This window comes from Ursus americanus, chromosome 6 (genome assembly GCF_024610735.1).
Source record: "Ursus americanus isolate L20-20 chromosome 6, mUrsAme1.1.p, whole genome shotgun sequence".
Taxonomy (NCBI): Eukaryota; Metazoa; Chordata; class Mammalia; order Carnivora; family Ursidae; genus Ursus; species Ursus americanus.
In genome coordinates this window covers 6,378,931-6,405,603 of record NC_142132.1, presented here as the reverse complement: position 1 = coordinate 6,405,603, position 26,673 = coordinate 6,378,931, and the positions used below count along the sequence as shown (strand labels likewise).

The window sequence follows — 26,673 nt, the reverse complement described above, 5'->3', positions numbered from 1 at the left end:
AGTCTCCTTCCCCATGACCTCCCCATCCCCTCCCTGAGTTCTTCGAGATAACTCTGTCCTGGTGGTGTGCATTCTTCCCATCCAGGTATGTAACTCTTACTGCGTCCTCGTGGATTCACAAACAGTATCTAGTGTTGTAAAAGCTTTCATATGACGTATGACGTAGCCGATCCTTCACTCTTAGAGATTTACCTCTGTTGTGTGTAGATCTAGCTCCTTCTAGCTGCTGTGCAGGATTTCACTGTATGAAGCGCACCGTAATTAGCGACTTCATAGGTTACTGAGTTATCACAAAACACTTTGCATATTTTGGACTCTGTTTCAGAGCATGAATTTCAACCCAGGTTTATCCAATTCCATCACGCCATGCTTTCCAGAAATACTAGGAAAATGAAGTTGAGAAAAATGAGCTTGCAGGCTGCCCCCTAGTGTATCTGTGGGAAGTAAAGGAAAGGGGTGGCTGGCTGTCCTCCGGGGCTGGAGCAGGCAAGATCAGGGCACCCTGCCTTCCTCAAGGACGGCTACCCTGCAGGATGCCCCCCGGGGTCTGTGGGGGTAGTGGGTCCGCTACCTGAGACGGGGCTTCAGGGAAGTACAACAGCTTTAGTGAATAGCAAGTGTGGTAAATCACTGATACTCCTGAGCCCTGAGGGGCCCTGTGGGATACGGAGAGTTTTTAAAAGAAGTGTCGGACATCAGGGGCGCCTGGGTGGCTCAGCGTCCGACTCTTGATTTGGGCTTAGGTCACGATCCCAGGGTTGTGAGAGCGAGCCCTGCGTCGGGCTCTGCGCTGGGCGTGGAGCCTGCTTAAGGTTCTTTCTCTCCTTCTCCCTCTGCCCCTCTGCTTGCTTGCACTCTCTCCCAATAAATAAAATCTTAAAAAAAAAAAAAAGTGTAAGACATGGACCCATCCCTCAAGGAGCTTAAAAATCCAGCAGGGGAGGTGAAACTAACGTGAAGCACAACGACCGAATGCTGACCAGCTTGGTGTGTGCCGTGCTGTGTCCCCCGTCCTCTTTCACAGCAGGAGAGCCTGTATTTTTCTCTGTATCTTTCTCGGCATCTCATTCAATAATACCTTCTGGAAATCCTTTCGAGGCATCTAGTATAGAACTAGTTCATTTTTAAAAGGCTTTGTAATAGTCCATGCTATGGACATGTCATCATTTATTTGGCCGTTCCCTTCTTAATTGGTCATCTCTTGTTTGCTGCAACCTGCTAAAAACTGTAGCACTTAATGGCCTTGGAGAGGTGTCCCTCTGCGCTTTGGTGCTCTGATTGCTGCAGGCATGGGATGGCTGGAGAGACGGCTCTATGTTCAACTTTTTTTTAAAAGATTTTATTTATTTATTCGACAGAGACAGCCAGCGAGAGAAGGAACACAAGCAGGGGGAGTGGGAGAGGAAGAAGCAGGCTCATAGCGGAAGAGCCTGATGTGGGGCTCGATCCCATAACGCCGGGATCACGCCCTGAGCCGAAGGCAGATGTTTAACCGCTGTGCCACCTAGGCGCCCCTCTATGTTCAATTTTAACACATGCTGCCATATGGCTTCCTAAAACAGCTAGAATTCCTGTTTCCCCACCAGCAATGTTTGAGAATGTCCTCTCCCTATACTGTCACCTCTGATAGTTACGATATCTCGTCTTGAGTGTCCGACTGGATATAAAGTTATATACCATTATCAATTTCTGTGGCCAGCAGGGAATATCGATGTCTGTCTGCATGTTATACTGGCTGTTTGTCTTTGATGTTTTGTGCCCTGTCATCTTTTGCCTGGTTGGTTATCAGCCTCTGGGTTTTTCCCTTGGTTAGTTCCCTTCCTTGGTTAGTCTGTTAGAGCTGTTTGTATAGAATAGATATCAATCCTTTGTCATCTGTGTTACAAATATTCGGACCAGCCCTGTTTGTCTGTTGGCTTTGTTTACCAGCCAGTTCACTGAAGGATTGTAGCAGCGTACTGAGTTTCATTAACTCAGAAACAACCTAATTAGTCTGATATGTTAACCATCATTTTGGAGAGGTCCGTAGGTGAAATATGGTAGTGATGGGTTTTGATACCATCTACTTGTGGAAGTATGTGGTAGCTCATTATATCAGCCGAATTTTCTCTCACTTATGCTTTTCAGATGTTCTTCAAGCAGCAGGAAGGAATATTCACATCTGGAAACAGTCTGATCTCTGAGCAGCTATAATGCACTCGGCTGATCTCGGGTCCTTACGGAAATGGAATCCTGAAAGTCTTATCATTCTTTTTTAGAAATCACACCATCCGCAAAGCCTCATCCACCTGTTGTGGGCAAAGTGACTCATCACAGCATCGAATTATACTGGGATCTGGAAAAGAGAGCGAAACGGCAAGGACCTCAGGAGCAGTGGTTTAGGTTCTCGATCGAAGAAGAAGACCCCAAAATGCACACTTACGGTATCATTTATACGTAGGTGCAATGTTGAATTGCTTAACATTTTGCATTGATTTCCTGATGAGCTGGGATGGTTTCTATTGTCTCTAAAAAGACTCGTTCTGCAATGAAAGAATAGAATGAGTCGGCATCATCTGCATGCATGCTTCTTATGAATTAGAATTTTTGGAAAATCAGCATTTAGCAGTCACTTTGAAATGCAGTGTCCTCTACCTTTGCAAGTTTCTTGGGCTCCTGCAGTATTCTCCCGGTATATTTTAAAACTCTAAGACGTAGAGACAGAATCAAGAGGTTTTGAAATTAGAGGAGGCTGCTGTGTTTGGAGATGTGGGCAGGCGGGGGCCCCCATGTCTACCCAGGATGCCTCTGGCCCTCCTGTCACACTGCTGCTCTTGGTTAGCTGTTCCCAGGCCGCGCTGGTTCCCAGGGCCAGGCTTTTCTTGTTAGGTTACCTTGAGTGTGTTTCCTCCTGTTTTCACATGGCTGGTTCCTTCACACCATGCAAAGATCAGGTCGAACATCCCCTCCTCTAAAGGCCTTCTGAAGTGGCTGTCCTCCCCCAGGCATCCTCTCTGTCCTGACTTTTTTATGTGCTCCTCACATTCGGCTCTGCTGGAATTCTCTGTCCCGTTGGCATGTTCACCTTGTCTTCCCACTAGTATTTAAACTCCGTGAGAGGCAGAAAGGATTCCTGCTTACATGCCACCTGATGGCCCCCTCCTTGGCAGTGTTGGCACCCAGCGGGCCCTCTGAATCCTTGTCACACGAATTAATAAATGAACGTAACTGGGGTCATCAAAAAGTCATTTTTTTCTTAGTCTTCATTTCAACTCTTATTTCTTCCCTTTGATTGCTTTACCACTTGCAAAATGACTGTCTTAGGGATACCAAAGACACGATACAAGTATGGCTGTGAACTAAAATTAATTTTGAGATAATTGTAGATTCATGTCAGGTTGTAAGAAATAATAGAGATCTTGTGTACCTTTTGCGCATGTCCCCCCCATGCTAACATCACGGGACGCTGTGGGGCAGCCTCACAGCCGGGAGACTTGTGCTGATGGGGTCGAGGCACAGAGCATTTCCAGCATTTTGCTAGCCTTTTCTCAAGGTGGCATTGCGATGATGTTGAGGGTATTAACAGAGGCTTTCACTGTTCCCTGAATGATAATATCCCGGGGATTTAATGAACAGTTGGTTGGTTGGTGGTTTTGTTTTGTTTTGTTTTTTAAAAGTTTTTTTTAGATACAAACAAAAAAACCCAAGACAACAACAAAACCAAATGCATTTTTCTGAAATGTAGTTACCATCTGCAAATAATTCTGGCCCCATGACTCGAAAATGGTATTTTAATGAGGTCATGCCATGGTATTCTCTATTAGGTAATTTCTATCTGAAATCTGAGAGCATGAATTATGATATTAGAAGTTTGAGTATGGAGAAGGGAAGAAACATCCTTTCTTTCCACGGCTCCCCTGGCACACACGCTGCTCTCGGGCGCGTCAGGTGGGGTTGTGCTGGATGCTTCTGCCTCTTTCCTTCTCTGCCCGCAGCCAGGCGGACCGCCTCCCCCTGTTGGAGCGCAGCCACTCACTGGCCTCCAGCCTGGGACATCTGTCGGGGGTGTTGCATGTTCCCTAGAGACCTGAGTGCTGTCTGCCTGGGGGGGGGATCTGCCCCGGGGGAGGGCCTGGCATCGCAGAGCTGGCGGCAAGACGTGCCCACCCACGTCCAACCCCAAGCTTGCCTGCGCTCGGAGACTTGATGGCAAAAGTGTGCCACTAGGTGGCAGAATGAGACTGTGTTAATCTTCACTCTTCTGCTTCCTTCCGTTACTTTCTGTAGGTTTCCTTAACACCAGCAACGCCTCTGAAAACGCGGTTTAGAATATCTGACCTTGGAATTACGGATTTAAGAACTTCCTTTTGACTTGCCCGATTTTGTCCGTGTTCACCGCCAGCCGATCCTGAATCAGTGGTGTCCTCACAGCCACTTACCCGGTTTTGTGAGTTCTCCCTTTGCAAATGTCTCCTCTGCTTCCCCTCATGAGCTGGTGGCATTTCCACCTGACCAGGGTGCGAGCTCCATCTTCTGAATGGTTCCTTGAAGCGTCTCCCGGCCCTGGGAGCTGAGTAGCGCCCTTGCCGAATGAATGGGCCTTGTTCGTCTTCTCTGACCTTCTAGCCTTCCATCCTGTCTTGCTAGGTTGCCTTCCTACTAATCGCCCTTTTGTCAGATTCTCTCCAGGAGTCTCCGTTTCTGGAAGTATAAAGGTCAAACTGCACAGACGATGCCCTTCCCAGTTTGCCCGCAACCTGCCTCCTTGTCGTCTCTCATTGCTGAGCATGAATCATCCCACGAATCTGTTTACCGTCCTTTGAAACTGCCTTGACTTTGCCTGCGTGTGTGTTCCGTTGTTGTCCCTGTTCAGACCAACGTCCCCCTGCCCCATCCTTTCGTCCACACGGTCAGATTCTACCTCGACTGAGAATCTCATTCCTAACCTATTCTCTGTGCCTCTAAATTCCTATGACAACTGTGCATTTCATTCATGGGTCATTCACACACGATTTCCTTGTTTCGTTCACTCAACCAGCACGTGTTAATGGAACCTACTAGGTGCCAGACCCCGCCCTGGGTGCAGGGGATGCGCACTGAACAGACGAAAGTTCCTCCCTCGTGATGAGAAAAACGGTAACTAAGAGACGTAAACGAAAGTACAGGGTAGGTAAATACAGATGGTGAGAAGTGCGAAGGAGAAAAAGCAGAGGAGAAGTTGGGGGTTTAGAGCAGAGGTAAAGATGGCGTCCCTGAGAAGGGCACAGCTGGGGAAAGAAGCTAGGAGCCTGGAGGTATCTGAAAGAAGAACGTTCCAGGTAGAAGACACGGCAAGTGAAGTCTCTTTGTGGGACCGGCCTGGTATGTTCCAGGACCACTGAGGAGTCGAGAGAGTGAGGAGAGCCGCAGGGGGTGAGGTCAGCGAGGCAGCCGGAGGCTGTCCTGGGGCCTGTGGGTGGGACGGCCCTGCGGCGGGAAAGCCGGCCGGACTCGGCTGAGAGGGGCAGGGCCTGGCTGATACTCCTGTTCTCTGACGATCTGGCTGCCGAGGTGAGAACGGCTCCAGGGAGGCGCGAGGCAGCCCGTGCTTGGCGGTAAGGGAGCTGGGAGACGATGGAACAGGGCGAGCCGTAGTCAAAGTTGGGATGGTTTTAAAGGCCGACTTGGCCTTTGCTGGTGGCTCAGATACGAGATGGGAGGAGCACCAGGGGTAGGCCTGGATGAATGGGCCAGTTAGGCTGCATTAAACCTCAGCTTCAGAATCGCCGTGCGTTAGGACAACAGTTTACTTCCCACACGACGTACCCGATGTGTCGGCCTCGGCTCCCTTCCACGGTGTCCTCTTCCACAGCCATCTGGGCTGATAGAGCAGCCTCGGCCTGAGGTTGCCTGTCACTGTGGCCGTGGGAAGAGGGCAGGGTGCACTGTTTCTGGAAACTTCCATCCAGAATGACACAGTTCTCTCCTGCTTCTGCTTCCTTGCTCAAAGCAAGTCCTATGGCCACATCTGAGTTCAACAGGGCAGGGGTAACAGGACCCTTGGGGGAGGGCACCAAATATTTGAGAACAATAACCTAGTCTCCGGCAGGTGGCACCAGGGGATTGGGCCTGAGCATCTCCAATAACAAAGGCGGGAATATGGGGGGTGGGGAGAGGAGCAGAAGCTCACTTGGGGCATCAGCTGGCAGCCGAGTGGAGAGGTCAAGGAGCAGCAGCTGGGGAAGACCGGCCTAGGGGAGAGTCACTGACAGCTACAGAAGTGAATTTTGGAGTCCCCAGCAGGAGACTGGAGCGGAACTGGGGGCGGGGGTTGCGGAGCATAGAGGGAGAGGGCAAGTCTGGCGACGGAATCCTTAGGCGTTCCAAGATTGGGTTTCTTATTGACTGATAACAAAACGCAGGCATGCGCTTCACTTTCATATGCTCTCCTCTATTACGGAAAAGTCCTAAGATTGTTTCAGTCATTTAGGTATCATGCCGGGGCCGTGGGAAGTGGCACTTCTTCCACGAGCTTGCTGATGGGCTTCTGTGTGTCCCCCTGCGACTGGGCTGGGATCAATGTGGAGTACTGCAGCGGGCAGCTGTGTCCTGGGTCCCTGTGTGTGTCTGGTGCCCTCCTCAGGGTCCTCTCGATTGAAGGGAGAGTCTCCAGCCTTCTCTAAATGTGCCCAGTGACTTCTGTTTTCTAAAAAGTTGTGTAAGTCCTTTTCCCGTGGTGGTGAACGGGCTGCTTGCTTCAGGCTGACCGGACGATATTTAGCAACATTAGATTTTATTGGGGGCACTTTTGGTTTTATTTTGGCCTGAAGCTATGTTAAGTCTTTGACAGCTGACACTGAAATCCATTGAAGCTTGGATATTATATTCAATTTTCTCTCCTAAAGATCTTCTCAGAGGCCACAAATTCAGGGCTTGGTTTCCAGGCTTCCCATATCCACAGTTACAGATGTACGCTCACATAACGATGAAATCCAGCTACTCTTCTTTTTTTAAAGATTTTATTTATTTGAAAGAGCGAGCGAGCACAAGCAGGGGTAGCTGCAGAGGGAGAGGGAGAAGCAGGCTCCCGCACAGCAGAGGGCCTGATGCGAGACTCGATCCCAGGACCCTGGGATTATGACCTGAGCTGAGGGCAGATGCTTAACTGATTGAGCCCCCCAGGCGCCCCAAAATCCACCTCCTCCTGAGACTGCTTTGTGCCAGGTGGATATATGATGGTGATGATAATGATTTTTATTTTTTTATTATTTTAGAAGATTTTATGTATTTGAGAGAGAGGGAGAGAGAGTATGAGCGAGCAGGGTGGGGAGAAGCAGACTCCCCACTGATCAGGGAGCCTGATGCAGGGCTCGATCCCAGGACCCTGGGATCATGACCTGAGCCAAAGGCAGCCGCTTAACTGACTGAGCCCCCCAGGCGCCCCAATGATAATGATGTTTAAAACCATGCAGTTTTTCTGAATATTTATCTTGGTTTTAGAGCTTTCACTTTTATGGTAAATATATTTATATTGACTTTTAACCCTTCTGTTTTTTTGGTTTTTTAATTCAGATTTTTCTTGGTTTCTTTTTTTTTTTTTTTTAAGATTTTATTTATTTATTCGGCAGAGACAGAGACAGCCAGCGAGAGAGGGAACACAAGCAGGGGGAGTGGGAGAGGAAGAAGCAGGCTCATAGCGGAGGAGCCTGATGTGGGGCTCGATCCCATAACGCCGGGATCACGCCCTGAGCCGAAGGCAGACGCTTAACTGCTGTGCCACCCAGGCGCCCCTGATTTTTCTTGGTTTCTTAATTCAGATGTTTTTCTTAATGCTGATGGTATCATTTCTTCATTGTCTTTGTTATAGTGTCTTCTTTGTTGATGACGTGATGTATCAGTTATCTCTTGCTGCATAACAAGCTACCCCAAACTTAAGTTTTGCTTAAAGCAAAAAAAAAAAAAAAAAAAAAAAAATCCTGTGTTTGCTGATGATTCTGCAATTTGGGAAGGGTGGGAAGGAATGGATGTGTGACTTGTCCTTTGCGCTCAGCGCATGCCCTGTCTAGTGTGGGAGACTGACAACAACCAAGATGGGATCATACTGGAAGTAGACAGCACTCACTCATTGCTTCCACCTGCTCTTAGTGACGTTCAGGGCACACAGATTTGATCACCTGGAGTCCTCATCACGTGTGTCTCCTCCCACCCAGGGGATATGCAACAAAGCATGTTGTGGAAGGTCTGGAACCACGAACGCTGTACAGATTCCGACTGAAGGTCACCAGCCCCTCTGGAGAATATGAGTACAGCCCAGCGGTCTCCGTATCCACAACCAGTGAGTATAGGAACACTACATTCCTTTATCTAAAGATACGTGAAGCAACAAGCTGTATATCCTGCCTTTTGCTCGGCCTTACTGGAAGCAGAAACTCTTCTTTTTTTTTTTTTTTTTTTTTTTAAGATTTTATTTATTTACTTGAGAGAGGAAGAGAGGGCATGCATGAGCCGGGAGGAGAGGGAGAAGCAGGCTCCCTGCTGAGCACAGAGCCTGACGTGGGGCTCGATCCCAGGACCCTGAGATCATGACCGGAGCTGAAGGCAGATGCGTAACAGAGGGAGCCCCTCAGGTGCCCCGAAACTCCTCCGTTTTTAAAGGCTGTGCTGATATCGTTCACTGGCTGGGCCAGGCCATAGCAGGAGGGAAGTCTGTGCTTTAACCAATGGGGACGGGGGGGAGCGGCTCTGGGGCCAGCACCGCCCTGGGAGTGCACACGCGGGACTGAAAGTACGAAAGGGTGGAGTCGCCTTTCTTAGGAAGTGGGCCGGGGGTGTGGGCTGGGAACTAGTCTGCCTGCTGGGGTGCGCCTCAGGTGACGAGGTCTACGAAGCATTTTGTCCCTTTTGAACAACCTCAGTTTTATGTCCTGACACACAAATCGGATGCCGGGGGAGGCTGTGAGTGAGGAAGAATGAACCCGGTGTCTGTCTGTCTGTCTGTCTGTCTCTCTCTCTCTCACACACACACACACACACACACACACACACACACACACACACACAGGTGGGGCGAGGTGAGGCTGTGCTGCCTCTGACCCACGTGTCCTTCTCCCAGGTCCCATCCGAGGGTGCAAATATTTTCTGTGATCGCTATTTTAAAATGTTTTAAAGATGTGTACGTGTATCTAGAATGTGGTAAAGATAAAATGGTCAGACATGTTCTTCATGGCCCACTTGCTGAAAACACACACATCTTTTTTTCAGTTGCGCAACGAAAATCTTCCTCTTGTGAGTACGTTGTTTTCAAGTTTTAGTCCGTATTGCATTTGGAGTGTATGGGTGTGCACACACATATACATATATAAATAAAACATGGTTTTCCTCCTGCGGCTTTCAATTGTGTCCTTTATGCATTTACTTGGAGAGTTTTTTAATTTAAGTTCAATTATCCAACTTATACACATCGTTCATTTCAGATGCAGTGTTCAATAATTGATCAGTTGCGTATAACGCCCAGCGCTCATCCCATCACGTGCCCTCCTTAACGCCCATCCCCCGGTTACCCCACCCCCCAGCCACCTCCCCTCCAGCAGCCCTCAGCTTGTTTCCTCGAGTTAAGAGTCTCTCAAGGGTTTACTTATTTGGAGAGAGATTTGTGCAGATTGAAGATGGCTGAGGTTGTGCGTTGGCCTATCATCTCTTCATTTGCAAACAAGGCACCAGGGAGCTGGGTCTTAGTTTGGCGCACTGAGAATTTAGTGACAGCTGAGAGTGGTGTACTGTCCCCAAGGTGCTCCGCTCGCAGCAAAGATACGTAATTTCAGAGACTTTCCAAGTGGAACGGTCAGTTGCAGAGACGCAGGTCAGGAGAGAGGGCTTGTCCTTCATGCGGTGACTGTGAAAGCATTTCCTTCCTGGGGGAGATCGGGAGCTCTGGAGGGGCAAGAAGAGGCAGAGTGAGCTGGTTTCCTCTGTGTCGACGGCAGGCACAGAGAAAGGGGGAGCGGGGGCAGGAGAAAAGTTGGCAAAGGGGAACCTATTGTTTGAATAGAGACTCTCTAGGGGACGCTGGGCCAGTGGGCTCCGTCCTGTCCTGCTGTCCCTGGCCAGCCACAGGCCACTCCCGCACTCCTCTGCCTTTGCCCCTTCTCTCTGGAGCACCCCCACCTGGGAGCCCCCCCCCGGGAGCCCCCCCTTCCCGGTGCCTCTTCCACTCGTCTGCCTGCTGAGCCACTCCCCAGGGGCGGTTCCTCGTGTTTCCCCGGTCCCTGGCTGGCTGTCACCCCCTCCGATAATACCCAGTGCATCTTATTTTACGTATTTTTCATCTTCTTCGTCTCGCACCAACCTGTGTGTTTCCAAAGCGGAGGATGTGATGGGTCAGTCACGTCTGATGTAGGAGATCGAGGTAAATGGATGGACAGAAGGTGAATGGAAGGGCCTAGAGGCAGAATTAGGATGGGGAGAGAGACACTGATTTTCTCAGCTCATACTCCTGTCTGTGGGGAGATGGACGCGTGTCTCAGGGGCTGGGGAGAGCCCCCCTGCACCTGCATGGTGAAGGCGAGTAGGACGCGGAAGCAGGCGTAGTGAGCCCCGCTTGCCACTGGCGTCTTTCCTCCTGCCCCATCCACGCCAGGACGGGCTTCGGGACCTTCTGGCCAGGTCTGACCTGGGGTTCGCCTACCATTTGGAGCTCTTCGGGAAGGCAGACACCGTGGTAGCTTCCTGTCCGCCGACAGGGATTGTGCTGCCTTCTGGCTGAGCGGGCTTCCGAGAGGCAGCCACGGAGAGCTGGTCGGGGGGTCAGGGCATTTGTCACTGCAGTCCGTGGCTTCCGTGGGAAACTGAGACCAGACCTCCTGCAGGGACCAGGGAGTGGTGGAGATGTGGCTCCTGGTGATGACCCGGGTACCGGGCTTCTTGCCCCTTTCGAGGTCTGGTCACAGCGCAGCGCTGCAGCTGAGACACACTCCCCGCCTGGGGGGGGCTGTCCTGGGTGGCAGGGGTCCCATGTACCCTCTTCCTGCTGGCCGCTGCTCCCTTGGGCTGTTATCCTATTATAATATCCCAAGCGGCTCCCTTGAGGAGGTAGATCACGCCAAACAAAGAATTAAAAATGTGCATAGTTTCCAAAACAAGTAAAAATGCTTCTGTGGGTTGATCATTTGCATTCAGTTTGAAAGTGTTTTTAATGAATCACGAAAGCATGTACTTTGAATAAAGGATGCTCAGCTTTTTTTTTTTTTTTTTTTAATTCCAGGTAAAGTACACGAGACTCTTGCTTAAATGAGGCATGCAATTTTAATCAGTGGGGCCCTTAAAAAGAGAAAAGCAGCTGCTGCTTGTTAATTGGCAAATCTCTCCTCCAATGAGCTCATCATTTATTCACTGCCTCTAACAGAGACCTGAATTCCACTCAGAAATGTGTTACCGCCACCTTATAATATCTGCTGGCACATCTGCGGTAAATGACCCTCTCACAGAACAGGGGGATGGCTTTCCCCTCCTCCTGAGTGTCCCCTCCCCGGCCCTGCCTGATGAGTTCCATCCAGCGGGGGCGGGCGGGTGAGCCGTGGAGCACTCCCGGACATCCTCCCCATGGGCAGCATCCATTCCTGTCTGTTGTTGCAACACTCACGGTAAACATGAGCCAAACAAGCCCACAGAGGCAAAGCCTGCCTTTTTTGTGTTCAGTCGCACTTACTGAAGGCAATCCCCTGGGCCAGGCCCACCACGTCTTCGAGGATTCAGGGGTAGGAGGAGTGGAACGTCTGGCTCACCCTGGAATTTCCTCTCTCTGGGACTCCTGCCGATAGTGGGAGGGAGAAAGACCTGCTCTGCTCTGCTCTGCAAACAGGAGGCTTTTCATGTGTTCCTCTGTCTGATTCACATAAACGGAGACTTCTGCGTGCCTTTGTGATCCATGTCTGGTCTGGTGCGAATCCTCAGTACCTCTTTGCCTTCCTGGCACTGGTCTGAGAGGCACTGGTCGGAGTTAATGCTGAGAAAGAGCATTGATGCCCTGATGATACTTATTGTTTCCTTTTGCTGAAACTCCGCAAACAAAGAATGCCTAACCATCCTGCTGTGTTCCCTCCCTTCCATGAGACGTCCTTTTGTTTTCAGATTCAGTTATGAGGGCAGTGATCACCTCTTGCAGAAGCTGGAATAGGGCAATACATTCATTTAAATTATGTCCTACTCTCAAAATAACCCTGGTCTTTGCTGCCCATGGTCCTTAAGCCTCTAAGCACAAAACGAACTTATTTCATTTTCCGATATTTGCATGCCGCAGAGCTCCCTGGGTAGGATGCTGCAGGAAGTGCCCCCACTGGGAGAGCTGGACTGGTCCCGTAAGCTAGACCATGTGGCTTGGAGGTGGGTCGGTGCAGAAATTCGCAGGGATGATGCACGTGCTTTTAGAACTTTCTTTAAAATCTTAAGAAGTTAGCAGTTTTCTGAAGCTTTTTAAGCGTTAGCACCCCCTTTCATGTAACACTTTGTGCAGGGGGATCATATTTATTTAAGAAGTCTGCTTATTCTCAGAGTTTAATAAGGTTGGAAGCATATCATGAGCGGGTCAGCTACCTCAGCATGTATTAAAACACCCAAGGAAGGAGCGTGGGCGTACGGAAGACTCCTTGTGAGCTCTGACATTGCCCACGTCTACCTGCTTGACCACGAACGACTCACTCAGCCTTCCCGGCTCTCGGTTTTGTGGTCTGAAGAAGAATCGAAAGAGCATTGCGTCAAGCCCTAGATAGAGCTTGATCAACAGGACTTGAGTTAGGATGCCATATTCTAAAATTTAGTAGGGATAGGATGAGCTTCCTATGTTCTTCTAGATGATTCTATGCAAATTAGTTGTTTTTGTATTTTTAGTGGCAGTTGTGGTTTGAGAGTCACAAGAGGGGGCTGTTTGGTGGGAAATACCACCACCATCCCACTCTTGCCCTCCTTTCTGGGAAGTGAGAAGGGAGGGAATCTTGCCATGGGTTAATTTGTCCACTAAAGTAGGGATGCGTCGCCCAACAGATCACTTTAAGTCTGTACTACTCTAGCCCAGGGTTTCTCAACCTTGGCACCGTTGACATTCGGGGGCTGGGTAATTCTCATCGTGTATACTCTAGGACGTTTATCGGCACCCCTGGCCTCTACCCACCAGACACCAGTAGCACCAACCCTTAAGGCATGACAACCAAAAATGTCTCCAGTCTTTACCAAATGTCCTCTTGGTGGTGATGGTATTGGGGCGGGGGGTGTACAAAACCCTGCTCCCTTCCATAGCCCCCCAGTGGAACCCCCAAGCTAGGCATGATCTTCCTTAGAAGGCCAGGGACAGCGGTGGGCCTTGCCCTTTGAGAGTTTATCATGATACTTTCATTTGAAGCTTTTGGTCTAAAAATATGTGTGGAATCATGAAAAGGAAGTACAGTGTGGCTAAAAAGTCTTTAGGAGATTGGCAAGCGCTGGCAGACACAATTGTTATTTCAAAAACGGTTTTCACTTGGCTTAAATTTATTTTTTTACCAGAAGAAAAAGGGTATCAGCTAGAGGTCTTTTGCTGGTGATCGGTACATTCTTCTGCCCGCCCAGTTTCCCAGTTTATAATTTGCCTGGCTGAAATCCTCCAAGGAAATGAGTAGAAAAGTGGCTCCAGGACCCAGGAGTTTTTCCAGCATAGCTAGCTGACCCGGCTGGGTACTGAGTCTATAACCCCAGCTCCAGTCGGCGCCACGGTCTCGTCCCAGAGAGTTTTTCTTTCATAGGTGCAGGAACAGGGGCTTTTAGTTCATACCTAGTGGAGCTGGCCAGGGGATCTCCAGAGGCCAGCCTGGAAGAGGGCGGTGAGGTAGTGGGTGAGCCCCAGGAAGCAGTCTGGGGGGCAATGTGGGAGGACAGGGTAGGAGATGGTGTTTTCTTTCAGGGTGTAAGATGAAGATGGGTGGGAAGCAGGAGCTGCGGTGTAAAAGGCAAAGGCGAGGAGCGCGCTTGTCTTGTTCTCTCCGGGACCCTCGGCGTCAGGACTGGGCATGTGAGTTAAACATTTGTCCAGTGAATGGAACAGACCGTGGAGCTGACGGGAACTGGGGATTATAGACTCAGTATCCATCCGGGTCAGGTAGGTACGTTCCCCGTGTGAGGGGCTGGGCGTGAGAACGGTGGGGACAGGGACAGCGGCCACTGCCCTTCCCACCAGCTCCACAGCAGACACATGCTGTGTATTTAGGACATGCCAGGTGCTCTGCTAAGCGCTTCATGCTGCATGTGCGTTCTGTTTACATTGAATCATTCAAACAGAAACTTCCAGAATGTGAAGCAAGCCCTGACAGACGGGCTTCCCTCACTTGGTGTGTTGTGGTCACACACGGCTCCTTTCTCACTTCCTCATTTCCTGTTCTCCTCCCCGAGGAGCTAATGTTCCCCCTGCACGAAGGGACGCCCTCCCTTCTGCCCCACTTCCCCCTGTTCCTGGAGTATTTTGCACGTTCCTCCTCCTTGCTCTTCTGGGCCTGGCAGGCTCTCCCCCATAATCGGGTTTCTCACGGTGTCCCCCTCTGTGAATGAGCCCCTTCTGTCCCCCCGCCCCCTGCCAGAAGCTCCAGGGAGACAAGGCCAAGGTGAATGTTATATTCCTGGGAAGAACTGAAATTTTGGATGTCAAATGTTAAAGCAATTGATTTTTGTCGCTTGTTCAGGTAGTTTAGTGACTCTTTGGCAAACAAAACCAGCGTGTTGTGACGAGTGTGGGGCTTTTCCTTGCTCGTAAGAGACATTTAGTAAGTCTTAGGAAATCTGGAAGGATTATTTTCACCTATCAAAATACCATTCACAAAACAGCCCTTTTATAACTTGAGAATGGCCCAAGTCCTTAGGACAATCTAAATGTTCTTAATATATGGAAACAAGGTCTTTCTCAGTGAGAGAAGTGGAATAGGAAATGTAAGCTACACTCACAGGAATAGCCAAGTGCCTCCTCGGAGGGGAACGTGAACACCCACTCCAGGCCGCGGGAGGCGCGTAGCTGGAAGGAATCTTCTTTCATAGGACTTTGGATGACTGTCTTGCATCTTCTTTCTTCAGGAGAACCCATAAGTAGTGAGCACTTTCACCGAGCTGTCAATGTGAATGATGAAGATTTGCTGGTTCGAATACTTCAAGGAGGGTGAGAGAGCTCTGTCTGAAAGTTTAAAAATTCTTAATGCCGAGCAAATGCATAGAATTGCGCTTTATTCCCCCCCCCCATTTTTCATGCCTTTGAAATTGTTCCAAAATAGATCTCCAGTGACTGGTGTGAGTTCAGCATCGTCAATAAAGATGAACTTTTAGCCTCGTGTAAATGCTGTATTTTATAATTATCTAATGAAAATTGAAAATGAATATTAGAAGTCTGGGTATCCTATTGTCTTCCCAGAAATAGTTTCTGACTCTAGCTTCTATACCATAGCATTTAGGCAAATTTCTCCTCCAAGTGCCCACATCTATCTAATGGATCATGAAATCAGTGGTTTCTGATTCAAAAGGTTGTTGAAACACTAGAAGAATGGTAGCAAATCCATTTGCTGCCATGGGATATTGGAAGCTGCCTCCTGATGAAGAGTGAACAATGTTACTTAGATTCTTTTTGAATCAGTAGTTTTGAATTTTGCGAATAAGGCTCGTAGGTTGGAGAAGAGAAGGATCCCACAAAAAACCAAGGCTCTCAAGCTGGTAGTTAAGAGCTCTGCTTTCCTCCTCCAGTGGCAGCACCGCAGGTGAGATGGGAGTCAAGGGCGAAATGCAGGCCTGCCCCGGTCCAGGCTCGTGGTGGAGTCGAGTGTCTGCACTCCTGTGTCCTCTGCTCTGGAAGGGGCTGGTGCTCGTCCCAGTGTTCTAGCTGCCGCATCACGGTTTTGAGTTGAAGGGAGTGCCCGTTTCAAGTGAAATGACAGCAATTTCTCTTCTTGTGAATTTGAATCCTTGAAAAATATTAGGCAGGGCAGCTTAAGACAACAGAAACTTAATGGCCTAGAAGAAATTGGAATTTTGGGGAAAATGAATCATTTTAGCCACCTGTGTCCTGCAAGACCCCTCATCTGTGAATCTACGGGGAGCCATGCCAAGCATGGTAATCTCTTTTCTCTGTGTTTTTCCCCAAGAAATATTAAGGTTGATGTTCCCAATAAGTTTGGCTTTACTGCTCTGATGGTCGCTGCCCAGAAAGGCTACACCAGGTAGGCCGCCTCCTTTCTTGTCTCTGGGTGGCTGAACATTTCACTTCTCCCAAAGGCTCCGGCCAGAGCTCAGATAGGACGGAGAAGGTGTGTGCAGGAGAGCCTCCTTTTCGCTTTCCAACGCCGTACCACGTGCGGGCTGCACAAAAACTCGGCTGCTTGAATCCCGAAGTTGTATAACATATGGCCGAGAATGTAAAAATGTATGATCCCATGGTGAGGAAGAGGGGGCCGCTTCATTATATTTTGCGATATATTTTATATGTCCCAGGAAAACTGGTTATTGGAATTTGAATGTCTTGAAAGAAAGAAAGAAAGGGGGAAGGATATTAATTCTAGAAAACAAACTTCCCTGAGAGGTCGCTAAGATATAATTTTCACTGACACCCTCCACTGTCTCTATGCCACACAGCAGCACACACTAATGGCTTATTTTACAATCCTATTTATATTTAACTACTAAAGTGCCATTTTGAAAACGAGACCTATATTTTATTAAATGCTGCCATTTGGAAATATATTTACAATGGTCATAAAGGCTACAGTGAATTAGTTTGACAGAACAATGTGTTTTACGTGGTATACTTTGTTTTCAATGAATAATTCATGTGACGGAGAAGCCCCCACCCCCTTTTCTTGTGGTGTTGAAAAGGTAGTCCTATCTTGGAAGCCAGCTGGCCTCTGAAGGTAGAAAAGAAAGTGTGGAGATGTGTCTTAAATATAGTTCTGTGCCTTGTTCCTGCATTATCGCAGGTCCCTACCCGTCAAAGCTGTGTACCCAGTTACCTTCCCATTTGTTTCCTTCAGGCTTGTGAAAATCCTCGTTTCTAATGGCACAGATGTGAATCTGAAGAACGGAAGTGGCAAGGACAGGTGGGTGGTGGGATATGCCCCGAAATGTTCCCATACCTCGGTTGCCAGGTTTGTGCCCAGACGGTTTTTGATTTCACCCAATTATTGGCGGCAGCTTCTTTTGGCAGGACTGTGTCCCAAAGGAAAGATGTCGATGAACAAAGCCTGGCTTGTTCATTTGTTCACTTATTCCTTCACTCAACACGAATGAAGTGGGCTATACTTTCTACAACATCCCCCTGCCCTGGCTCCGTGCCCAGCGCACGCTAAGGGCTCAGTGACTGGTAGCCATGACCGTGGGACACTTGGGGTCCCCGCCAGGGCTCTCCTTACACTTCACCTTACTCTCTTCGCTAAGGCTCTTAGGTTTTCCCAAAGAAGCGCAAAGCAGTCACAGTCAAGGCTATGACCCCAAGAACTCCCCTGCGGTGAGAGCGCGGAGTGTAGCGCGGGAGAAGTTGACAGAAGAGAATGATACTTGGAAACCCATATTCAGACAGATGAAAGACTGCTCTACGAAGACTTACGTATAATCAGTATTCTAGTAATTAGGTTTAATTAACTGATTCATTCTAATCCACCAGGATTTGTCGAATGGCTACCGCATGCCAGGCTGTGTCTGGCGCTTGGGTAGAAAGCGCAGAAGATGCAGGGGCTTTGCTCCAGGAGCTTAGAATCACATGGTGCATGCAGCTCAAAGGTGTGCGCCCTGCAAACGTGTATCTAACAAAAACCCAGGTCACCTGGGCCACAAGGAAAGCGTCAGTTTCTGAGCTCAGAAAGCCTACCGGCTACACTCTCTGAACACATGCAGTAATAGATTTTAAATAACATTATAAAAAATCACTTAAAAGTTTGGGGCACCTGGGTGGCTCAGTCAGTTAAGTGTCTGCTTTCGGCTCAGGTCATGATCCTAGCGTCCCGGAATCAAGCCCTGAACGCACTGGGGCTCCCGGCTCATGCTCTCTCTCACTCTCAAACAAACAAAAATCTTTAAAAGAAATCATTTAACAATTTAAAAAGTTTTCCGTCTAATTCTTAGGTTAATTTGGAGTTAAGGCATCAACTCAAGAAGTTTGAAAAAGAATAATACCACCTTAAAAAGGACAAATAAAATAAAGACCTTGAGGGGTAGCAAAGAGGAAAGCATTAAAAGAAATTGGTTAGAAAATAGGAAGATTGTTGAAACATAAGAGCAAAAGATGTAAGAGTTGCTTCTTAAAAAAAAAAGCCTATACAATAAAATGGACCAATTTCTTATAAATCTAAGGAAAAAAATCAGAATTTAGAAGTGGTACAGGGCCATGGTTATAGAGAAAAGCTTTTGGAAATTTAAGAAGAAAAAACCAGAATTTTGGAAGGATACATAACAGTGGTGATAGAGGAAATCTAAATGTAAAAAGAAAATGGTGTGCTGTGTCTATGCTAGGAGATGTGATAATTTCATTGAAATTATCTTTTCGATGGTACGTTTTCTGGGAAAATGTAAATCCCCCAAACCAACGCAAGACGCAGAAACTCTGAAACAACCAATATCCATGCAAGTTATTGGTGGGATTACCTGTGAAATAGACTCTGTGGCTTGACTCTTGTGCCCATGAGCTTGTGAGGTTTGTGTGTTAGGATTGTAGATAACTTAGCAGAGGGTATAGTTGGAACATTCCAGAGGATAGCTTTACTGCTGATGCCTGAGAAAGAAATCTCTTCATATGTTTATATGTGTACAGATATTTTTGTCTCTTCCATCCTAACTCAGAGGACCATGCAGGACGGTAAGGATGTCTAGACAAGGAAATTTCTTAATGCCTCCCTTTAGTAGACCAAAGGTGAAAACCTATGTATGTGTAGATACAAAACAAAAATTTGGGGTAACTCAGCACCTTTTACTAGTTAAAATATCTTACTCTTCTAGAGTGCGGGATGCTTTCAGTCCAGGTAACAGCTTCTGGTGCATAGGAGGACCAGCCTCTGCTGATGGGGTGAATTCTTTGATTGCATCGTAAAAGCTTATCATCTCAGACGATCAGCCAGTATCATTCTTAGTGTTGACAGATTCCTTTTAAAAGCTAGTAGTGAAGCCCGTAGGAGTGGTTGAGAGCCGGTAGCTCGATGTCAAATCCAGATTCCCCTGTGGTCAGGGTGTATGACCTTGGGCAGCTCACTTAACCTCTATGTGCCTCAATTTCCCCAACTGCAAGATGGGGATAATAAAAGTACTTAGAGAATTGTGAGTGTTTAACGAGTTAATACAAGGAGAGTGAGTAAAACACTGCTTGGCATTTGGTAACTCCACGTTCTATTTTGTTATTTCACGATTGGTATTCTGGAGCGCTGGTCAACCTGGTGAGAGATGGAATGGGAGTAAGAGTCCTGGCTCCTTTTGTGCAGGGCCCAAGAGAATCAGCTTTCAAATACTTGGACTTAATAAGGAGGTTTAGTCAAGTGGCCACGTACTATATAGCAAAAAAAAATTTGTTTTCTTAAATAACAGTAATAAGTAGTTAATAAATATAAAAAGGGAAATAAAATAGAATAAATATATAACGGAAGTGAGCAGTTTGTATCGAAACCTATACAAATTAGGTTAAAAGGTTTAAAAGGGACCTCTACCATATGCCAGAATGGCAGATTGAAGACTGTAAAATTTTCAGTTTTTCCTAAATGACTATATAGACCCAGGGTAGCCTCAAATGGAATTATTCTTGGGAGCCTGTCAAAAGGATTTTGTAATTTACCTGGAAGAACAAATGGATGACACCAGCTATTAACTTTGTTGGAGAGAAATGTGGAAAGACCTTTGACAGCTATTAAGATGCCTTATAAAGTTATAGTAATTAACGTAGTATGAGACCGGTACAAATAATTGAAAAAAAGATGTATAGAATGAACTGGAATAGGTCTCTATGTACGTTAGAACTTAGTACGCGACGATGGGAGCAACACAAACTGATGAGGAAGGTGTTAGGAAAAAAGGCTTTTTGAAGAAAAAAAAGTTAAATTCTGGCCTTCCATCGCACGCATTGAAATAAATTCCAGATGAATTAAGAATTAAATGTAAGAGACAGAACCATAGAAACCACAGCATATGTCTATCTGATCTAATGAGAAAGGCAAAATCATTGAAATAAATCACTAAGGAGAAGATTAGAAGTACAGAACACATTTTAAAAAATTAATTACAAAGTTAAGGGTAGTCTGGGGAGAGATTTGCAAATATATTATAGTCAAATGACTGGCATATTTAATATAGAGAAGATACCATACTCACCCCCGCAAGATACACAGTAGAAAAGAGCAGTTTATACAAAGACAATTCATAGCAGAATAGATTAAAAAGTTAATATGCAAAAGTGCTAGTCATAAAAAAATTAAAAACTTACTGTCCTATTGTTAATTATAAGATGATAGTAGTGCTGGTATAGGTGAGTGAAATGGACACTTTTAGGTACGATCGATAAAATTGTAAGGTGACATAACCTCTCTAGAAAGCAATGTATCTAAAGGGAGCCTTAAACATTTGCCTTAAGCATTTGGCAATATGCATCAGGAGCAAACACCGCAAACCCAGGGCAGGTGAAGGGCCATGTTTGCTCTCTTCTGGGAGTGTCCAAGAAATGAAGGCCTGTGTAAGGATACAGAGATGTGGACATCAGTTTCCATTCCAGCCCCGCGCAGGTTTAGGCCTCAGAGCTGGACATTCTATTTATCACTCAGAGACTTAGTAGAATTTCCCTATTGGGAATACTTCCTTTGGCGCCCCGCACTGCGCCCACCCCACTCAACTCTTTATTTTGAGAAGTTCAAACATTTAGAAAAGTTGGCAGAATAGTGCAGGAAATTTCTATATACTCACCACTTAGGTTTGGCAGCTGTCGACGTTTTGCCCTATTAGCTTCTCTTTCTACATTTTTATTAGCTTTTTCTCCCTACTTACCCATTTCAAGGTTAACAGGCATCATATTCCTCAATATTTCATTCAATATTTCAGTGTGTTATCTCCTAAAAACAGGGACGTCGACCTGCATAACCACCATATCGTCGTCACACCTAAGACACTTCACATTAATTTCCTGACATCATCGATGCCCTAATCACTCGTCAAGTCTCCCCACTTGTCCTCCAGAAGGTCTTCATGGCTCTCTTTGGGGGGATGGGGCAAGACCATGATCCAGCTAAGGCTCACACATTGTATCTGGTGGTTTTGTTTAGTCTCTTTTATTCTAGACTCGTCCTCCATCCATTATTTTGGTTTAAATATTTTTTTCTCCCAGAATTGACTTCTTTTTGAGGAGACCAGACCAATTATCCTATAGAATGCCCTCTGTTCTTGAGTTGCCTAATTGTCTCCTAGTTGTGGAGGCGGTGTTTCACTTGGTCATTTGTCCCTTTATTGCCAAGAAAGTAACGATTAGGTCTAAAGGCTTGATTCGAAGCAAGCTAACATTTTTAGCAAGAACACTTCCGAGCTGGTGGTATGGCTCCAGGCTGGATCCAGCAGGAATGCATGTTGTCCCACAGTTGGTGAGTCTAGGTTTGATCATTTGGTTGGAGTGTGGCCGCTAAATGTCTCCTTCGTAAAGATACAGTTTCCCACTGAAATTAGCAAATAACTATGGGGTGATCATGGTGTGAATATCCTGTTCTCCGTTAACCTTTTGCCCAATAATTTTAGCATCCACTGATGGTCCTTGCCTGGATCAGTTATTTAATTGGGAATTGCAGAAGTGTGATTTTCTAATTCCATAGTTTCTTCCATATTGATTAGTTGGCAGGCTCCGATGAAAAGGGCTTTCCCTCATCCATTAAGGATGGACTACATTTTATTCCATAAAGGCAGAGTAAATGTTTAATCATTTTCTTTAAATACTAAGAGTATGGAATTGGCTTAATAGCCATCTATAATAATGTCAAGTGAGAATTTTTCTCCCCTCCATCTTCTTTGAATATCTTCATAGACTCATGGATGTTTTCAAATCCAATATTTTACTCAGTTACAGTGATTCCTTTTTTAAATCGAGATATAATTCACATACTCCTTTAAAATTCGGCACTTAAAGAATATATTAACAATGTCGTGCAACTGACACTGCTGTCGAATTCCAGAACGTTGTTAATCAGCCCAGAAAGAAGCCCTGCGCTCACCGGCGGGCCCTCCCCGTTTCTTCTCCCCCAGCCCCTGGAAACCGCTAACCTGCCAGTTCTGTTGCCATGGATTTGCCTGTTCTGGGCATTTCACGTAAGCGGAATCCTGCAACATGTAGCCTTTTGTGTCCAGCTTCTTTTATTTAGCGTGATGTTTTAAGGTTCATTCATGTTGTGGCATAATATCAGTATTTCTTTTTCCTTTTTATGGCCAAAGAATATTCCTTCATATGGATATGCCACATTTTGGTTATCCGTCCGTCCGTTGATGGCCACAGCATTTCATATGAATGATTTTCGTGACTTTCCCACTCCCGTTAGGATTTCTTGGTTTCAACCAGGCAGGGTGAGACAGGGACCTGAGTTTGGTGACTGTTCTTAGAGCTATTGTTGCTGCTTCCCTATGTTGCAGTCTGATGCTTGCATGCTACGCGGGACACCTAGACGTTGTGAAATATCTCCGAAAACACGGCGCTTCCTGGGAGACCCGAGACCTAGGAGGCTGCACGGCTCTGCACTGGGCTGCAGATGGAGGCCACTGCAATGTGATTGAGTGGATGATAAAAGACGGCTGTGAGGTACGGGATCTTCCTTCTCAGCCCCACGCGTCATTAAAACCTTGCAGTGCCATTCCACGGGGTTTAGGAGAAGCAGAGTCTTACGTGGATGCCTTTGATTAGCTGAACTTAGGAATGCTGCAGAAAGTTCTCTGACTTACCAGTAAGAAAGTTCCTGAAGTCCTGGGAAAAAAGGTCATTATAGAATTGATATGATAGTGAGGCTTCAGACTGTCATGGAGCTTTATCTTGTGTAGGAAAAAAAAATTGCTGAATCCAGAGCCGGACCTGATGGTGCTTGTACTTTGTTTATTCCTGTGTTCATTCACTCATTGTCTCTTTGGTCAATCTGTCCACAAAGCTTTCCTGAGCACTTGCCATGTACCGGACACTAGCTTAGGTCTTGGAGACACAAGACGTCAAGAACTCTTAGAACCATAGTGCTTCTTACTGCTCTTAGAATAAGACTGTTTTATTCATGGTTTGCTTTAAAGATTAGCCATTACAAAACCTTTCCCAAGAGCAAACTGACCATATCACAAACAGAGCATTTCAGCTCCTTGTGCCTTTACCTTGAAGCAGGCGTGTGGGTTCCCTTCTGGTCTCGTGTTATCAGACAGTACAGATTTGATTTTGCAAATAGAACTGGCGTTGTTTGGACTTTGGTAGCTGTTTGAAGATGAGTAAACAGAATTAGCTCAATTATGGTAATGGCTGATAACTTTGAGAACTTTAGTTCAAGACTCGAAAGAAGTTAAATAAAAATTTCAAGGCATGGAAATAAGGAATGGTAAACAAAATGCTATCCTAATTGAGATTGCCAGATGGTGTAGAGTATGGAGAAATTAAACTGATGACCTGGAAAATAAACTCAAATTAAGAGTCGTGTCTCCTGGAAGATGTTAGCAGATTTGTTCTAGCTTGTCTCTGAAGCGTGACTGAGGGAAAGCAAGGCTTTCCCTCAATGAATCGTGGGGTCTCCCTGGTTCCCGCTGCTGCCTACAGAGGGCTGAAGGAAGGGCCCTTTGAAGGAAAAACCTCAGTGGTTAAGATAATTCCCTTTTACTACATTTCTTGTTTTCTTTCTTTTAGAAAACACGCGCAAGAGGTCGGAAGGGTTAGCATGTGGGCCTCGGTGTAGGGCGGGGGTGCCACCTGCCTGTGTGATGGTGACAGCCCCAGTCGTCGTCTTTGGTGTAGGATGAACTCTGCTCATGCTTTGGTCCCAGTAAAAGTCCATAGTTAAAAATGAAGGTTGACCTTTGCTGAAAGAAGGGCAGGTCTCTGCCATGAACTTAATAAATACTGTAATTTTGGAAACAGACTTTCTGGGCTTCAGATAGGAGCACATTTATTTGTGGGTAAATTCTATCTCCTTCTGTAGCACTGGAGCTACGTGGATGTTGCCACTGAAGATTCCGGTGTGGGTGGTCGGCTGGTGGCCGGCAGAGGATGTCAACAGGAGGGCCTCCATGCTCTTGGCACAGGGGCCACCCCATGTTTGGGTGACGATAGTTGGGATCTGGGAGCCAAGCAGGGCATTGTGGTCACCATTCTTGAATGTAATGATTTCCTACTTTCATGGGGGGACCGTCTCTACATTTAACGAGCCGCGTGACCTCAGGAAAGGCATTTGACTTCTCTGAGATTTGGTTTAATCACCTGTAGACCAGTAATAAAAGCATCAACCCCATTTAACCCTCAGACCCAAAAGAGAAAATGGGGGTGAAAGTTTACCAAAGATGGCATAAAGCGCCATGTAAAACAAGGCGATGATTTTATCATTTAAACATGATGGAATCTGCTGCTCAGAGCTTTGTTGTTATTTGCATGGGAAAGAACTGCAAATCCTAACAACATTGCGTGGATAATCTCATACATATAAATAACCCGAAACATCCCAGGGACTTTCTGGCAGTTCCTGGTTTGTTCCTCCAGTCTGGTGTTTTACTAAGATGTCTGAGTAATTCTTCCGTAACAGAATTAGGTGTGTGGTGTGTGTGTGTGTGTGTGTGTGTGTGTGTGTGTGTGTGTACGCACATATATTAACTTTGGTTTCACTCTTCGTGGATTGGCGAGGCTTCACCGGAACTGGGGGAGGTAACGCTTACATATTCTTATCTAGAATGTGGCTTTTAAAACATGACCTTGAGAGCTCTCAATCACTGGATTCTGGGGAAATGGCCATCTTATTACTAGTCGGATTAAGTCTGGAGAAGGTATTAGGTTGGCTAACTTTTCAGATTGGAATTTATGTAGTAAATCTGGTTGCTTTGTGTTGTTTCTACCTGTAGTTCTCCTGCTTAAAATTAACCCGTATTGATAAGTGTAAGGGTGTGTCTATGTATTACTGTCTTATTCCAGAAAGCTGCTTACAGAGATACTTCCAGGTAAACAAAGTAAACTTAAAAAAAAAAAAAAGGCGAGGAAAGTCAGTCAAGAGAAAATAAGGTCAGGACTTCACATGGAGCTAAGAGTAGAGTGGTTACTTCTCTATCCCATTTTTCAACCATTTTTTTTTAAAAAAGATTTTATTTATTAGAGAGAAAGAGAGAGAGAGCAAGAGTGGTGGGAGGGGCAGAGGGCCAGACTCCCCGCTGAGCAGGGACCCCAATGCAGGACCCTGGGATCATGATCTGAGCCAAAGGCAGATGCTTCCCTGACTGAGCCCCCCAGGCGCCCCCATCTTTCAACCAGTTTGAACAAAGTGTTCATGAAGATGTCAGCGGGCTGTCCTGGGGCCTCTCAGCACCCCGTAAAGTCCTACCACAGCTTCTCACTGCACGTGAACGTGAGTTACGTTAGCACAGTTCCCTCGGTCCTTACCGAGTCTCAGTCCTCACGGGCTCTCCAGCTCAGGGGCGTTCGGGCAAGTAAACGTTCCTTTGTAAGTTTCTGTGACTACTTTCAAGGAAAAAGACACTGGACTAAGAGCAGCTCTTCCTCTGGCATAAAGGTAGACACTGTGGACACGGGCTCAGGATGGACCCCACTCATGAGAGTCTCTGCAGTCTCAGGAAACCAGAGCGTAGCCTCCGTGCTGATCGAAGCTGGCGCGGATGTGAACATGAAAGATAAAGACGGAAAGACCCCGCTCATGGTATGCGTCTCTGCAGAGCACGGCCTGGCTTTGCGTGTGGAATTAAGGTCAGGCTGTTCTGCAATTAGGCAGTTCTCGGGAATTCGGCTGTGTAGGAGGCCTGTTCCCCACTGGCCTGTTAATAAAGGCGTGACAATGTCACTACAATATTTTTGTCCTTTTTACAACTATTTCTTTAAGGATTACCAGCCCCAGTCCCCTGGGCCACTGCAGCATCCTAAACAGATCTGTTCAAACAAAGCATGCACTGCTTTCTTGTGCTGGTCTGGCCTGGCGCTTCTCACGTCACCGTAGTGCGGAGGAGGGCAGACTCTACTTCCCTTTTCGTTGCACTCGGCACTGCTGCAGAACAGAGCACGCATCTGTCCTGCAAAGCCACAGTGGCCTGGCCGGCTGTGCCTTCTGGAGAAAGCCTCTGGCCGATTACCCAGGCCCACCTGCACGGGGTCCACCCTGGTCAACGGCCACCGCTCTCTGGGGAGGGTAGACTCGCTCACACCCCACTGTCTTCTGTTTCTTAGGTGGCCGTGTTAAATAATCACGAGGAGTTAGTCCAGTTACTTCTTGACAAAGGGGCAGATGCAAGTGTAAAAAATGAGGTAAGGAACTCAATCTTTATCTAAAGCCTTCCCTGGAGGAGAAAGAATATATATATTGTATATTGTATATAATTATATATTGTGTTAATTGTATATAATTGTGTGTGTGTATGTATATACAATATACATATAATTTTTGTTGTTTTCACTTTCAGTTCGGCAAAGGTGTCCTAGAAATGGCCAGAGTTTTTGACAGACAGGTGGGGATGTTCTTTCTGATTTTCAAGGCTAATTTTGTGGTACTTTAAAAT

At 46.8% G+C, this 26,673-nt stretch overlaps 1 protein-coding gene across 9 annotated transcripts in view; it reads left to right on the top strand.

Moving 5' to 3' along the window:
- The window catches only part of FANK1 (fibronectin type III and ankyrin repeat domains 1), a 112,766-nt gene that overhangs the window by 77,064 nt on the left and 9,029 nt on the right, over positions 1–26,673 (top strand). For all 9 annotated transcript variants that reach the window (XM_087862575.1, XM_087862574.1, XM_045809524.2 and 6 more), the window contains 9 exons: positions 2,259–2,436; positions 8,169–8,293; positions 15,043–15,124; positions 16,098–16,172; positions 16,980–17,045; positions 22,579–22,744; positions 25,680–25,823; positions 26,345–26,422; positions 26,578–26,622. In XM_087862575.1, the coding sequence (XP_087718701.1) occupies positions 2,259–2,436; positions 8,169–8,293; positions 15,043–15,124; positions 16,098–16,172; positions 16,980–17,045; positions 22,579–22,744; positions 25,680–25,823; positions 26,345–26,422; positions 26,578–26,622 (959 nt within the window). The remainder of the gene's footprint in view (positions 1–2,258; positions 2,437–8,168; positions 8,294–15,042; positions 15,125–16,097; positions 16,173–16,979; positions 17,046–22,578; positions 22,745–25,679; positions 25,824–26,344; positions 26,423–26,577; positions 26,623–26,673) is intronic.